Source organism: Bos taurus, chromosome 2 (genome assembly GCF_002263795.3).
Source record: "Bos taurus isolate L1 Dominette 01449 registration number 42190680 breed Hereford chromosome 2, ARS-UCD2.0, whole genome shotgun sequence".
Taxonomy (NCBI): Eukaryota; Metazoa; Chordata; class Mammalia; order Artiodactyla; family Bovidae; genus Bos; species Bos taurus.
In genome coordinates, this window is record NC_037329.1 from 22439128 (window position 1) to 22452746 (window position 13619).

General features: G+C 50.0%; 1 protein-coding gene and 1 long non-coding RNA gene across 2 annotated transcripts; one reads left to right on the forward strand and one right to left on the reverse strand.

Moving 5' to 3' along the window:
* Positions 1-9995: 9995 nt before the first annotated feature.
* Positions 9996-12449, reverse strand: SP9 (Sp9 transcription factor). The gene is made up of 2 exons (NM_001205839.1): positions 12429-12449; positions 9996-11420 (listed from the first exon to the last, which is right to left on the reverse strand). The coding sequence occupies exons 1-2, from the start codon at positions 12447-12449 to the stop codon at positions 9996-9998; spliced, it is 1446 nt and encodes a 481-aa protein (NP_001192768.1).
* On the forward strand, positions 11285-12429 carry LOC132342957 (uncharacterized). Its single transcript, XR_009491534.1, has 3 exons — positions 11285-11373; positions 11718-11853; positions 11947-12429. It is a non-coding gene; the product is annotated as an uncharacterized lncRNA (long non-coding RNA).
* Positions 12450-13619: the final 1170 nt, after the last annotated feature.

The window sequence follows — 13619 nt, forward strand, 5'->3', positions numbered from 1 at the left end:
TGGATATAGTTTAATTATTTTTTCAATTCACATTTATTACTTTTAAGATTTGAATTTACTTGAAGCCAAGTGTAATCGCTGTAGAAATTCCCTGGTATGAATTAAATAATGGGTTGATCAGTATTACTGTAAGACTTTAAACTTCTTTCAGTTGTTTTGCTCTAGGGTAAGAAGCTAGCTACATTTGGATGATGTGTTAATTTTCTATGCTGCCTTAACAAATTACCTCAGTCTTAATGCAAATACAGCTCTGGAGATCAGAAGTCTGAAATGGGTCTCACTGGGCTAAAATCAAGGTGTCAGCAGAGTTGGTTCGCTCTGGAGACTCTGGGAAAAATCTGCTTGACTATTTCAGCTTCTAGAGGCCACCTGCATTCCTTGGCTCCTGGCCCCTTTCTTCCATCTTCAAAACTAACATAGTCAAGTCACATTCTCACACCTAATTGCTCTGACACTTTGACATTCTGCATTGTTTTCAACTTTGGGGGACCCTTGTGATTCCATTGCGCCTGTCAGGAGACTGGGATAATCGCCGTATTTCAAAATCAGCTGATTAGCAATCTTCATTCTGTTAGGAACTTTAATTCCCCTTTGCCATGTAACCTAACATCTTCATAGGCTCTGGGTTGGGGCTGCTGTGTCATTAAGGGATCATTATTCTACCTAGAACAGATGGCCTTTCAACTACTGACATTTCAGCGATCGCAGTTTACTTCTAAAGGTTAAGCATTTATTGTCATGAACGAGTAAACTGTTTAGATATATTTCATAAGCATAGGTATGTGTGGCAAACATAAATTTAGCTATAAATTTCCCCTTGTGTTTCAAAGCGTATGGTAAAGGAGAACTATAGAAAAAATCATTTAGTTCAAATTACAAGTAACATGCAATTCAAAAAAATACATAGTAACCATCACATACGCACATATTATCATCATGGTTCCACATTTTAAAAACACCTCTTTTTAATACAATACAAATACTCATTAGTTCAGATGGTTTTTGAGAATTGGCAGTCCTAGTTTCATAAATTTATTAGAAAGTAATTTAGAAGAATTACTGTAAGACCTGTGTATCTGGTGTGCGTGTGTGTATATATATCTTTCTCTTGTATATGCACACACAGATGTCCTCTGATTTACAAGCAGCTAACTGAAGATGTAAAGCAACTCTTTGATTATTTACATTTTTAAGAGAGTTGGGAGAGGAGAACTTGAATTCCTCCTCCTGTACTCTTCAGTAACTTACTGTGCACCTCAAAATCCCCTTCCTTCTTCATTTAAAAAAAGAAAGCATGCATTTGAGATTGATAAAGACTGCTAATTTACACCTTGAGTTCATCAGTGTCGCACTGATTATTTCCTATGTTATGCCTTTTTAGACTTTATAATTTTGATAATGTCAAAACCTATGCAATACTTACTGCCTTAAAGGATTTCTGAACCTGTAGTGTTCATGAAGGGAAATGTTGAAATGCATCCTGTAATTAAAATGAATTCAATACATTATCATTTAACACTTCCACAAAAGTGTGGTGCCTTTTTAACTTGAAGGTGACCGCAAGAATTTTTAAATCTCTGGTTAACTTATCCTTCACTGAGAAACTATAAAGCAGTACCAGTACCCCCAATATTCTTATCAACCCAACGGTGAGAAAAATTCACATGTAGTTATAGAAAATGTTGGTTTGCTGTTTGGCTTTCAGACTTGGTCACCCAAGGTTGCTAGACAGCCCCAAGGAGTTAGCATTCCAACTTGGCAAACTTAAAAACTGAAGGGAGGCATTTTCACGTATAATCATAACATGGTAACAGTTTTAAAGAGGCTCACCTGACTTATTCTGCATATTCTAATGTAAAGGCAAAAGCAATTCAAAGTGATTTTTTAAATGTTAAACATCTTGTTATCCTTTTGCTTTTGAAGTATGAGGTAAAAACCAGAGATAAGGCTCATAATAGAAAGTATGTCTAGTTGTATGTGTAGAGGTTTTCCTAAGTACTAACTCCAAAAAAAGAATCCTCCAAGTTTAATGCGTATGATTCAAGAACAAAAGTCCTCAACAGTAACTTTTTTTTTTTAGAAAACCACAGGAAAAGTCTGGTGATAAGTCATTCTTCCGACCCTTAATAGAGAAATTCTTTTCAAGAAATCTGGGTGTATCTAATGACATTTCTTATTTGTCCAATGGCCTGACATAGCACTGGCTAACTTCGGAGACTTTATGGGGGTCCCTTCCTCTCCTTTCCCTGGCTTAACATAGAAGGTAATTTAACACTAGCAAATTAATTCCTGCAGGAGGTGCTGTCGATTTACAAATGGTCAGGCATGATCAGGTTACTAGGTTAGGACTTGTTTATTTATCTGAATGTCTATGTGGTAAGGTAGTCATCATTTAATTTAATAAATATGCCAGAATAGGCAAGGTTGCTGCAGCATAGCAGCAGGTTTCGGCTTACCTTGCAGTGGGAAATGGAGATCTTGCTTTGTATCATACGGTTTTAATCTGAAGAAAGCTTTTTATCTGGAAGGCTTGAAGAGCCCTTCCTTGCTGTTCTTCCAGGAGATGGCTTGCTGACAGTGAATCACGGTGCTGTTGGGAGCTTGGCTTTTTCCCGTTTTTAATCACCAAATATTTACTATGCTTCAGCGTTGACTCTCAAAAATTTTAAAATCCACCTAAGCCATTTCACTTTCCTCCTTAGGAAACAACCGCTGGGCTGAGGTGCGCTGGAGGAGGCCACTGCAAGGCCGCACCCGCCACACCCTGTGCTTAGTAAGATCTGGGAGAAAGCTGCATTTTAGCTTCAGTAGCTGAGCAGTATTAAGAAATCTTTATTTCGATTTTCTGAAAAGAAAACCTAGATAGTTACCACTTCTTGAAAAGAGAAAAAGGCATGCAATAGCTGCTGGTCTTGGGAGCAAGTTTTTCAGATCAAAAAGGAGAAATGCTTTTTAAAAGTTGTGAGCAACAACTAAGAGGGAATTATAAGGTTTGGGAGATGCGATGGCAACCCAATACTGATGAATCTCCTCAAACCCCGTTCCTGCTGACAAGCAGAAACAGATCCTCTTCCTCTACCCACTTTCTCACCTCTTCACTCCACACTTAACACCCTCAGAATATAACTAATAATGAAGCGGGGTGAAACGCAGGAAACGTAACGCAAAGTAATGCACATTCTGGCCCAAACTACCCGTGAATCGCCTTTCCCCGACTCGTAGACACGGAAAACCCCAGTCCTTTCGATCTGAAGGTCCTCCAGATGGGACGGGCAGAAGCGGAGGTCCGGAGGCTTGGGTGCTGACCGGATCGTGGCTTCCAAGCACCTGGCCTTAGACTGAAAGGAGGCCAGATGGGGGCTGGAGTGAGTCCCGGGCTGGCTTGCTCTACACATCCCGAGGCGACACCACCCCTGCGCACTGTGATGCTTTCCTAGACACGCGTCTGGCAACCTTCTGAACATACCTCAAACCCACATGAAAGCCTGTTTATTAGGGGGCCCGTCTCCCTCCTAGAATAAGCGAGGAGGCCGCTGGACTACCCACCGACGAAGTGTAACAGGAAAGGATGCGGGCTAACTCGCAGCACCGGTCCTTCTCCCCATCCCCGACCCCACCGGTGGCCCACTCAGAAGAAATTCCAGGCTGTGGGCCAGGGGAGCTGCGCCCTGGGGACCAGCGCGCCAGGGCCACCACGCGCCCTCGCCTGCCAGTTCCCGCCTAAGCTCGCCCGGCCTCCCGCGCGTTTCTCCTCTGCAGGTCGGAGGGTGGACTTCGCTAGTTAGGAAAGCGAGCCAGTATCTCTTGTCTCTCGGGCTCCACAGGTGAAGAGGGCGCTTTAGGACGCTGATGCTAATCTCTCGCTCCCGGGGCAAAAATGAAAATATTGACTCTCGCCAGCAATCTGCAAGCAGAAAACAGATCAGGGTTGCGGGGCGGGGGCTGGGGGGTGGAGAGGGGACTTATCAGTCTGCATTTTTAAAATAAATATATCACCCAGAAATGGTTGGATGTTTGCAAAACAATGTAAAATCCCTGGTATGAATTCTAAAGGAAGAGAGTGTAAGGATCTTGGAAAATCTAAAGCCTTGCTTTGCTTTCCCGGGTCCCTGAGAACAGGCCCTAGAGGAACATGTTTCCATGGACTTGCTGAAACCTTCCCTTAACTGGAGGTGCAAACACACTGTATATATTTATATCAATAACATATAGGGTAGGCATGTCTGTATGTATTTACCTCATACATATTTCTATAAACTCCAGCGTCTGGAAAGGGTGGGGGTAAATAACACTGAACGGTTAAAATTATGGAGAAGGGATAATAACTGATTACTAATTTGAAAGTAAATAAACAGGTGACTTTTTCAGATCAAATTCCTCCTTGGATCGTTACAATAAATATCTCTGAAGGAAGCTCTCTATTTATGTTGTCATTGATTAATTCTTCACTACCTCATTTGATTTCGATTTAGAACGATTTGATTCTAATTTAATTAGCATGTAATTTGGATGTACATAATTACTGTAATTATGACATTCAGGTAAGGCAGCTTTAGGCTGAAAGGCAATTTCAAATTTTCTAGCAACCTACTTTGTACTTGGAAATGGACAAGGACTTTGCGCCCTGCTATCCAAGTAGTAATTAGCACATCTTTGAAATAGGCAGTGCGGCGGGATTTGTATTAAAACAGCAAATACAAACCCAGCCGAGTTACCCGCTGCAAGGTGGCTGAGAGTTCCGGGAAACGCACGGCGTTTCCCTGGCGCGAGATCAGGGAGCCCGGCGCCCCGTCGCCTCGGCCGGCTTTATCTGCTGCGGGCTCCGGCGCCTCTGCGGCCTTGGGTGCCGGATTTGGAGGTGTAGCTTTTAAGATTAAAATACAATAAACGTGCGGGGAGGGTGGGGGACAAGAAAGGAGGGGAAGAAGCCATTGCACGACGTCTGAAGACGAGGGGTGGGGTAGTGGACTAGGAAGAGGAGGGAAAGGGGCGGCGGGAGGACGGCGAGACGCAGAGTGGAGAGAAAATTGGTCAACGCCCCCAAGTGTTATCCGATTTTAGATTTGGGTTTCCACGGGAAAAGGCGGGGGCAAAGGGGATCAGTTCGCGCCGGCGGGCAGGGCAGACCCTTCGCAAGGAGCTGGGAGGAGGGGTTTCAGGACTTCTGTCAGCCCTCGGAGACCCTGACCGCCCCGCCGGGTACCGGCCTACCCAGTAGCCCCCAGCACTCGACTCCGGCGGGACGGCGCCTGGAAGACAGCCGCGAGGCAGGAGACTGCTTCGGCCATCCCCGGGTCCGGGCTGGAGAAGGTGCGGGTCCCTCGCTTCTCTCCCCTTCATAGGGGGTCTCGGGACATGGGACGATCTGCTTGCGTGCTTTAATCAGCTTGGTTTGGTCGGTCCAGGCCAGGGTCGTTGGGCGAAGAGCGCGGAGGCGCTGAGCCCACGGCCGGGTCCCCATGCCGGCTCCAAATCGCCGCCGACAGCGCCCAGCGTGCTCAACTCCAAGTTGGAAGACCCTGAAATTGCCTTGAAAGAAATTTTAAATACGCCAATTCTAAGACTAGGGCCAAGCAGGGCGTTATTTTATTTGTTTGGATTTTCAGTTAGCACATCTCAGAAAAAACTTCCTTGCCTGGGAGCAATAATACCGGCCGTTACTAAGCAGTGTTCCCCAGTAGCGGGGCTTGTCTTCCCCGGAAGACAAAAACTCGCTTTTCTTTGCTGGATTCGCTCGTTTGTTGCAGCTCGCTGCAAACGCAGACTCCCCGCTCTCGAAGCGGCGAGCGAGGGCGGATAGTGCGGCCTTCCCGAACCCGAACTCTAGATGGCGCCAGAGAGCCGCACTCGCCAAGCTCCTCTTAAAGGAATCAAGAGCGACTGTCAAACATAAAAGCAAATCAGAGTTTTCAGTTTTTTTAATGTGTTAAGAATGTTATTCCTTAAGAAAATTTGTAGCTAAATTATTCTCACTTAAAATAAACACTTAGTATACCAATTACACAAATGGGCGGGATTTATGTAAGATTTACTTCATCTGCATTTTTGTAGTGGGAGAGAGCCTTGGCGAATACAGATAATAGATGCAAATAAGATTAGAGTTAAAATAAATAAAGTTTCCATCTGAATAAAGAGAAATTCAATTTTACACGACTTATAACGATTTGACGGAATGTCCAGACAAACCGCTCAGGTGCACCATCTAATCGCGTCAAAATAATGTTTTCCCTCCTGAAGAAGAGAAAAATCTTTCTCCTTTCTTTTTTTCGTTCTTTCTCCACACCCCCTCCCCCACATCAGGTGGAATTCGATTCTCTCCAAGGGTTAAAAAAAAAAAAAAAAGTAAATAAAGCCAGAAAAGGCAGAACGCGGAGGGGGAGGGTGTGGATTGCGGCTGGCTGAGAGAAGGGCCGAGGAAAACTTGGTCTTCGTTCCTCTCCTGCGCAGGAAGAGAAGCTACAGCGCAGGAAATACTTGGAGACACCGGCTGAAACGAAATCAAATTTCCTCTCACCCGGGACTGAGAGAATTCAGAGCCCCTGCCTGCGCCCCCAACCCCACACCAGCCTCCGAGCAGCGGCCCTCGCTTGCGCTCAAACCAGAGCGGGCCGGTCCCAGGAGCCCCGAGGTGGCCCTGGGGAGACGCGGCCCCACCTCGGGTGGAGACCGAAATCGTCTCGGGGTTCCTGGGCTCTCTCCTCCCACGCACGCCTTCCCCAATTTGCTGGGGCCCAGCGGGTCGTCGCCTGCTCCAGTCAAGGTATCCCCGCGCCCCCAGGTCCCCCTGGGGCTGGAGGTTGGGGAAGAGGGCGGGAGTCTCCCTTGCCTGCTAGTTTCGGCTGGGGGCAGGAGCCCTCTCCCTCCGCGTGCAGGTCCCGCGAGCTCTGCTCTCCCGGCTGGACGCTCACGCCCGACCGCCGCCCGCCGTTCTGGGAAGCAGCGGTGATGGACGTCCGCTGACCCGCGGGGCACAGGCAGCGCGCAGAGGCCTTGATCACTGGGCTGCGGAGGGAGCCGCGAGGCGAGCGGGACCTGCACGGCCAAGCCCTTTGATCTGCCTTTATTATCCACGAGAAACAAAGCTGCCTGGGGCAGACGCCCGGGCGCCCTTTATTCCCCGGGAGACCCCACCACACCCTCACCTCCGCGCCGCCTACCCTCAGCCCCCTAAACACGCCAGGCACGCTCTCGACCTCCAGCGCCTCGGCCCCAAGCCCCTAGAGTGAACATAGCCCTGGCCAGCTTCTCCAGGCCAGGCCTGGACGAGAGGGCGCGCGGAGTGTAGGCTGGGGGGCCCGGTGATAATTTGAGCCAGAAGAGAAAATGGCCAAAGAAAAGAAACACTCGAGGAAGAGCCGACCAGCCGAGGTTTCGGGGACGCAAGAAGGGGGAGCGGGAAGCCACCCAGCCCCAGACTCTGCAAACGTCCGGCTAGGGACCTTCGCTGTACGTTTTATCGCTACTTTGCTACTTGGCTTTTCACTACAGTTTGAGAGAAAATTTTTGTTGATTTAATAACAACAGTTTATTTTTTTTCTCCTCTATAAAAATCAAAACATTCAAGTTCCCAAGACAATAATTTTTTTAAATCCCCACACTGCCCCTCACACTGAGGCTGACTTTGCTTGTATTTTCTATTATGAGGGGAGCCTTTTAGATATACTTTTATTCTGTAAATATGTACTTCATTTTCTAAATTAACATTTTTTCAAATTGTGGAATTATTACATTTACCAATTTTCTTTTCGTTTCTCCCTCTCTTTTAAACCGGGGCTGTTAAGTTGGTGGTCAGAAGACAAAGAGAATGAAAATAATTTTCATTTCAATAATTGCCTTCTGGTCAATTTAACTGTGCCTTATTTTGAAAGAGACTGTCTAAATGAGATTCCTGTCCCAAATGTGTTCCCAGGCCTGATCCCAGCCTTTAATTATTCCTGAGTTTTTTTTTTCTTCAGAATAAGACGCCGCACTGAGTAATCACAAAGAAGTCAGAGAGCATCCTTGAACCTTTTCAGAAGCAGCGCCACTGATATTCAAATAACCTGCGAGGGCCATTTGACGGCGCGGGGACCTAGGCATTTCCAATTCACTATTTGCATAGATCAGCCGTCTTTGAAAAGGAAAGGAGCAGTTGTCTTCCATAACATTAAAAAGCCTAGTTATCAAATCAAGTGCTTAGTTTGGGGGCTTTTAAAACGTTTACATTTTATCTCAGGTTGCCCTTTACCGTTTGACATGCAAATTTGGTGCAGTTAATTTAGACAATTAAAAAGATCTTCAAGGGAGCTTTGTCACCGAGAATATTTGGAGTTTTCCCCGTGGACCAGCTGAGATAAAGTTGGCCAGAACAAATGATGTCTAGGAGATTAATTAGATATTTGATAAGACATGAATCCCTAATAAGGGAATACAAGGCACAGGGGGCTGCTGTGTGCTCTAAGTCAAAATTAATAACATTTAACAAGATTTTCATTTAGGCATGAAATGTCTTTTCCGGGGTATTGACTCTAGCGATTTATTCCCTTGAGTCACCTCCTAACCGTAGAGGGTCTTGGGAGGTAAAAGACTTCTTTATAAAGGCTTTTTCCTTTCACTCATTGTTTCTAAATCGCTTTTTAAAAACAAACAAACCCACTGGAGTTTTGCCTGACCTCTCTAGCAGGGGTAGGCATCTCCTCAGTTAAAACTGCCAAGGACCTTTGCTTTTTCGAAGGGGTTCCAGAGTTTTAAAATGTCACCTTTTGAGAGCTCTCTCCTTAAGTAATACAACTACACCTTATAACCCCATTTAATTTATGCTGTTAATATACAAATAAATAATTTTGACTTTGCAAAAACGTATGTGTATTATGGCTTTTTATAACTCACATAAACCTTACATTACCTAAGACTAACATTAAAGGAATTTTTCCCATCAAAAAAGGTCGAGCCATGTAAAGGTTACTGGTGGGGGGCGGGGGTGTGTGTGTAACAGGATTAAAAAAAAAAAGAAAGTGTATTGTTCAGAGTCCTTTAATAATACCAAAATGAAAATATGGTGTCAAGATTTTCTTCATACAGATAAACGCATTTAATTTCTTTAGATGACCTTAACTTACGTGTTTGTGAGTGAAATGATAACTCAACATTTTAAATATATTTTACATATATACTGACTCTCACAAAGTGCATCAGAAAATAAAAAAAAAAAAAAACTCCCTGAATTTCAGGAATTCACCAAAAAAAAACAAAACAAAACAAAACAAAAACCTCTATTCGAATGAACACTTACAAGAAAATAAAAGAGAACACAATCTTTTGAACCCTATTTTTACAGATGTTACGAAATACAGAGAAACTGTCACTAGACTTCCAGTTTAATTTCTCACCTTCAGCCTTTTTGATGCTTCCTTTTATAGGAAAAAAAAAAGTTTCACTGTAAGTAGATATCAAGCAGGACTTGGAGCATTTTATATATAATATAATCCACGCAAAGGGGCTGTTTTTATAGGTCCCGTTTGTTCTCAAATGTTCTGACAGTCCTTTGCAGGGTGGTGACTTGTTTTTGGAGAAAAGGAAAGAGAAGGGTGGAGGAACCGGGTGGGCAGTAGGGGAAGGAGGGAACGTTTCTATGTATTGCTCTTCGCTCGAGAAGTTTGTGCGAGTGGTGTGTTAGTGTGTGTGCACGCTTGAGTGTGCGTGCTTGTGGTTGTAGATCTCCGGCGTGTGTGTGTGTGTGTGTGCGCAGTTTTTTAAAGTGTTTGTGTCGCAGGTTGGTTCGCTTTTGTTCCTGGAATACGCGTTCGATTCTCGTCTGGGCTCGGGCAGCAGAGGGGAGCTCTTGGCTTGGCCGGCGAGCGGCGGTCCGCGAGCCGAGTGCCGCATCACCTCGCGCCGACCCGGGGGCGGCCCTGGAGCCCCCGCCCGTCCATCCCCCGGTCGTTTGCCCTCCGAACCTCTCGCTCGCTTTCGTTGTCTACTCGCTCGCTCGCTTCCTCGCGCCTCTCTCCGGATCTCTAAGAGTCGTTGGGGCCAGACGCGGCTTCCTTGCCTCCCGCCGAGGCTGCCGCCGCAGCCGCCGCCGCCGCCGCCGCAGCCGCCCGGGCCGCACTGACGCCGGAGTCGTGCAGGATGAGGTCAGGGGACTCGGAGCGGGGCGTCTCCAGGTTGCTGGCGTCCGTGTCACTGTCGCTGCCCTTTTTGCCCCCGCCGCCCCCGTTGTGCGTCTTAATGTGTTTGCTCAGGTGGTCGCTGCGCATGAAGCGCTTGTTGCACACTGGACAGGCGAAGCGCTTCTCGCCCGTGTGAGTCCGCAGGTGCCGCTGCAGCTCGTCCGAGCGCGTGAAGCGCTTGCCGCAGAAGAGCCAGTTGCACACGAAGGGCCGCTCTCCCGTGTGCCAGCGCAGGTGCGCCTTCAGGTGCGACGTCTTGCCGTACACTTTGCCGCAGCCCGGGATGTGGCAGCTGTGCAGGCCCTTGCGCCGCAGGCTCGCCCCGGCCGGGCCCAGCCGCTCCGCCTCCTGGCAGTTGGGGCAGTCGCAGGTGGCGCGGCCGGAGTAGCGGCGGGCCGAGCGCGCCGAGCTCCCCCCGGCGGCGGCGGCCGCGGCGCCCGAGATCATGGCGCTGGCTGCGGCGGCCGCCACTGCGGCGCTGGAGTCCGAGTAGGAGGGCAGCACCGGCTTGAAGCCGTCCTGGGCCAGCAGGTGCTGGCTGGTGGAGAGCAAGTGCGAGGCGGCGGCGGCCGAGGAGCCGAGGCCCGTGGAGCTGAAGGCCGAGTGCGTGAGCGAGCTGAAGTCGGGGTTGTAGGTGCCGAGCTGCGAGTGCAGCGAGGCTTGGGGGGCGCCCGAGTGCAGCGAGCTCTGGAGCCCCCCAGCGGGGTTCTGCACCTCCAGCCACGAGCCCGGGCTGCTGTGCACGTCCCACCACGACGACGCAGCACCGTTGGTCACCTCGCCCGCCGCCAGCGTCGAGTGGAAGCCTGACTTGTACCACGACTCGTACGGGTGCGCCATGCCCACGCGCGGGTACAGGCCGTCGGCCGCCGTCGTGTGCACCTTGGAGATGAAGGCCGATTGGCCTCCCGCCTCCTGCGGGGACACTCCGGCCGCTGCCGCCGCGGCCGCCGCTGAGTTGGAGAAGAGGCCGCCGTAGTCGCTGCTGAAAGCGGACGACGTAGGGGACGTGGAGGCCAAGCAGAAGGCGCTGTTGGCTGCGCCCGAGCCTCCCGCCAGGCCGCCCGAGCCGCGGCCGCCGGTGGCCACTGCGAAGCCCGAGAGGCTGGACCCGAGGTTGCAGCTGGACGAGGAGCGCTTCCAGGGATGGAAGCCGCCCTTGGCAAAGGCGCTCGACTCCGGCAGCGTCGTCAGCGGGCTCGTGTTGCCGATCTTGTTACAGGTCGCCGCCAGCATGGCCAACGGGGTCGTTCCGAAGCGCGGTTCTTCCTAGAGTGGGTGGGGTGAGGGAGGGAGCAAGGAGGAGGAGGGCAGGAACAAGTGGGAGGAAGACACAAAGTGCACCCGTGAGCAGCCCCGTCCCCCAGCCGCTGGTCCCGAGGCGGGGGGCGGGGGGTCGTGGCCCCCCGACTCGCGCCTCCTCCCGGTGAGCTCGCGGAGGATGCGCCGCGCCCCGCCGCGCCCCACGCGGGACAGAGGGAATCCCAAGAGAGAGGGTCCCGGAGCTGTAAAGTTGTTCTTCGGTGGGGCTACAAATCAAAGATGTGTCGGTTCTCCCCGCCTCAGTCGCTGCATATCCTGCCCCAAACTGGACTCAAGTCGCTCGCCTTCCGCTCGCCACAAGCCCGCTCCTCTCAAAGAAGCCCCCAAGTCGCCCTTCGGGATGAAGCGCGGAGGTAAACACATCGGCAACAAACACCAGGTGAGGGCAGAGGCGGCTGAAACAGCGACCGAGGGTGGGGGAAGCTTGGGGCACTCCTCCCAAGGGTGACTACGACTTGATTCTTTTTAATAGAAAACGTTTTAAATGTTTACATACACACACACACACGAAGACAAGAATCCGAGCAGAAGCGACCCCCGCGATGGATTTCAGTCATAAACGAACTAGGAAGCCGCAGAAGTGTAAATGTTAACGTGACTACATGGTCTGCAAAACGATTAAGACTGTTTTCTGGAAACACCGCTGTCGCGTAATTGCAACAATCCCCTAAGCAAGGAGGGGGGGGGGAGGATGGGATATAAATCACGCAGGGGGAAAAAAGGAACCTCTAAAACCGAATATTGAAAGGACTTGCTTGACAAATCCTTTTCTTTCAAAGGCACCTCCTGGGTTCCAATAATTTGGAAAGAATCAATCCCAGAAATGTGGAAAGTGCTCAAAGAAGCTGAGGCTGCAGTCGGGCAGCAACAGTTTCTCCAGAGCCGCCGACCTGGAGAAGCCATAACGAAAAATTACTCCTGTTAAAACAAGCAAATACCGCACTTTCGACTTACCCCAAGTATAGACGTGGCCATAGCAGGTCCCTGGGTGGCGTGGCGGGGCCTGGAGCGAGGCTGAGCCTGGCGGCTGCTCGGTAAAACTATTCGGGTTCCGCGCGGCTCCCGTGTCCCCGCGCCCGCGCCGAGCGGACTCCGGGCTCCCGCCGGCTAAACTCAGCCTAAGTGCGAGGAGCACCCGCTTTGAAGTGCCGCTGGCTGCGCTTCTTACCCAATGAGGGCGCAGGCAGAGCAGACGGGAGCTGCCCAGCAGCCAATCAGACGCGCCGAGGGGCCCAAGCCCGGGCTCCCGGCGCGTGCCAGTCACTGCGGCTAGCGGGGTGGGGGGCGGGGGCGGTCGCCGACTGGTGACTGAAGAAATTACAGCACAATTAAAAATTTACACACACTCACCAAGCCAGGTTTAAGTATCGCTGAGACCGAGTCACAAGCTTCCCCACCACTACCCCCCCTCGCGACCTCCCTGAGAAGATGCAAGTTAGGACTGACAGTCCTCGACTCTCCACTTGTGGGAAAGGAGACAGGAGGGGAGGGGGCGCCGAGGCGGAGGCCACACGAGCAAGGCCCAAGTAGAGATGAAAATGTCAACGCTCACTTTGTGTATCCAGGCTCTCGCCTGCGGAGCACAACTTCAGCTGGAATCCATCATTCTCGCTCGCGATTGTATCATTGTCACTTGTCTACCTGATTCCAGATTCCCAATGGATTCAGTTTTACTCTGAGTCACATTGAGGAGAAGGGGTGAAGGGACGGCTCCTCCGAAAGGAGAGAAATAGGCCTCTTCGTCCAGGTCTACACCCACAGACTTGGGAGATTGCCGCATCCCGCCATTTCCCCTAGCGGTCTATGTGACTTCCTAATTGTCGCTCTGGCCTCTGACCCAGTGGGTAATACAAGTGCCACTCACACCCGAAGCTTCAAGTGGTAATTGAGGGCACCCTTTGTACCGTTTGCCAGTGCCTAGATACCAGGTTAACCCAGTTGTCAAATATGACTAAACAGTGGGACGTGCTGATTATCTGCCGGGTTTCGCTGGGGGCTGGCATGGGGGTGGGAGACATCAGCCCATACAACACGCTGCACGAAGCCGCTTATTTTCACAATGCAACGACTTTGGAAACAGAGATCGGCGCGAGCCGCGTCCGCCCCCACCGCCACCCCCGCTGAAGCTGCAGCTTGCTCGGCTGT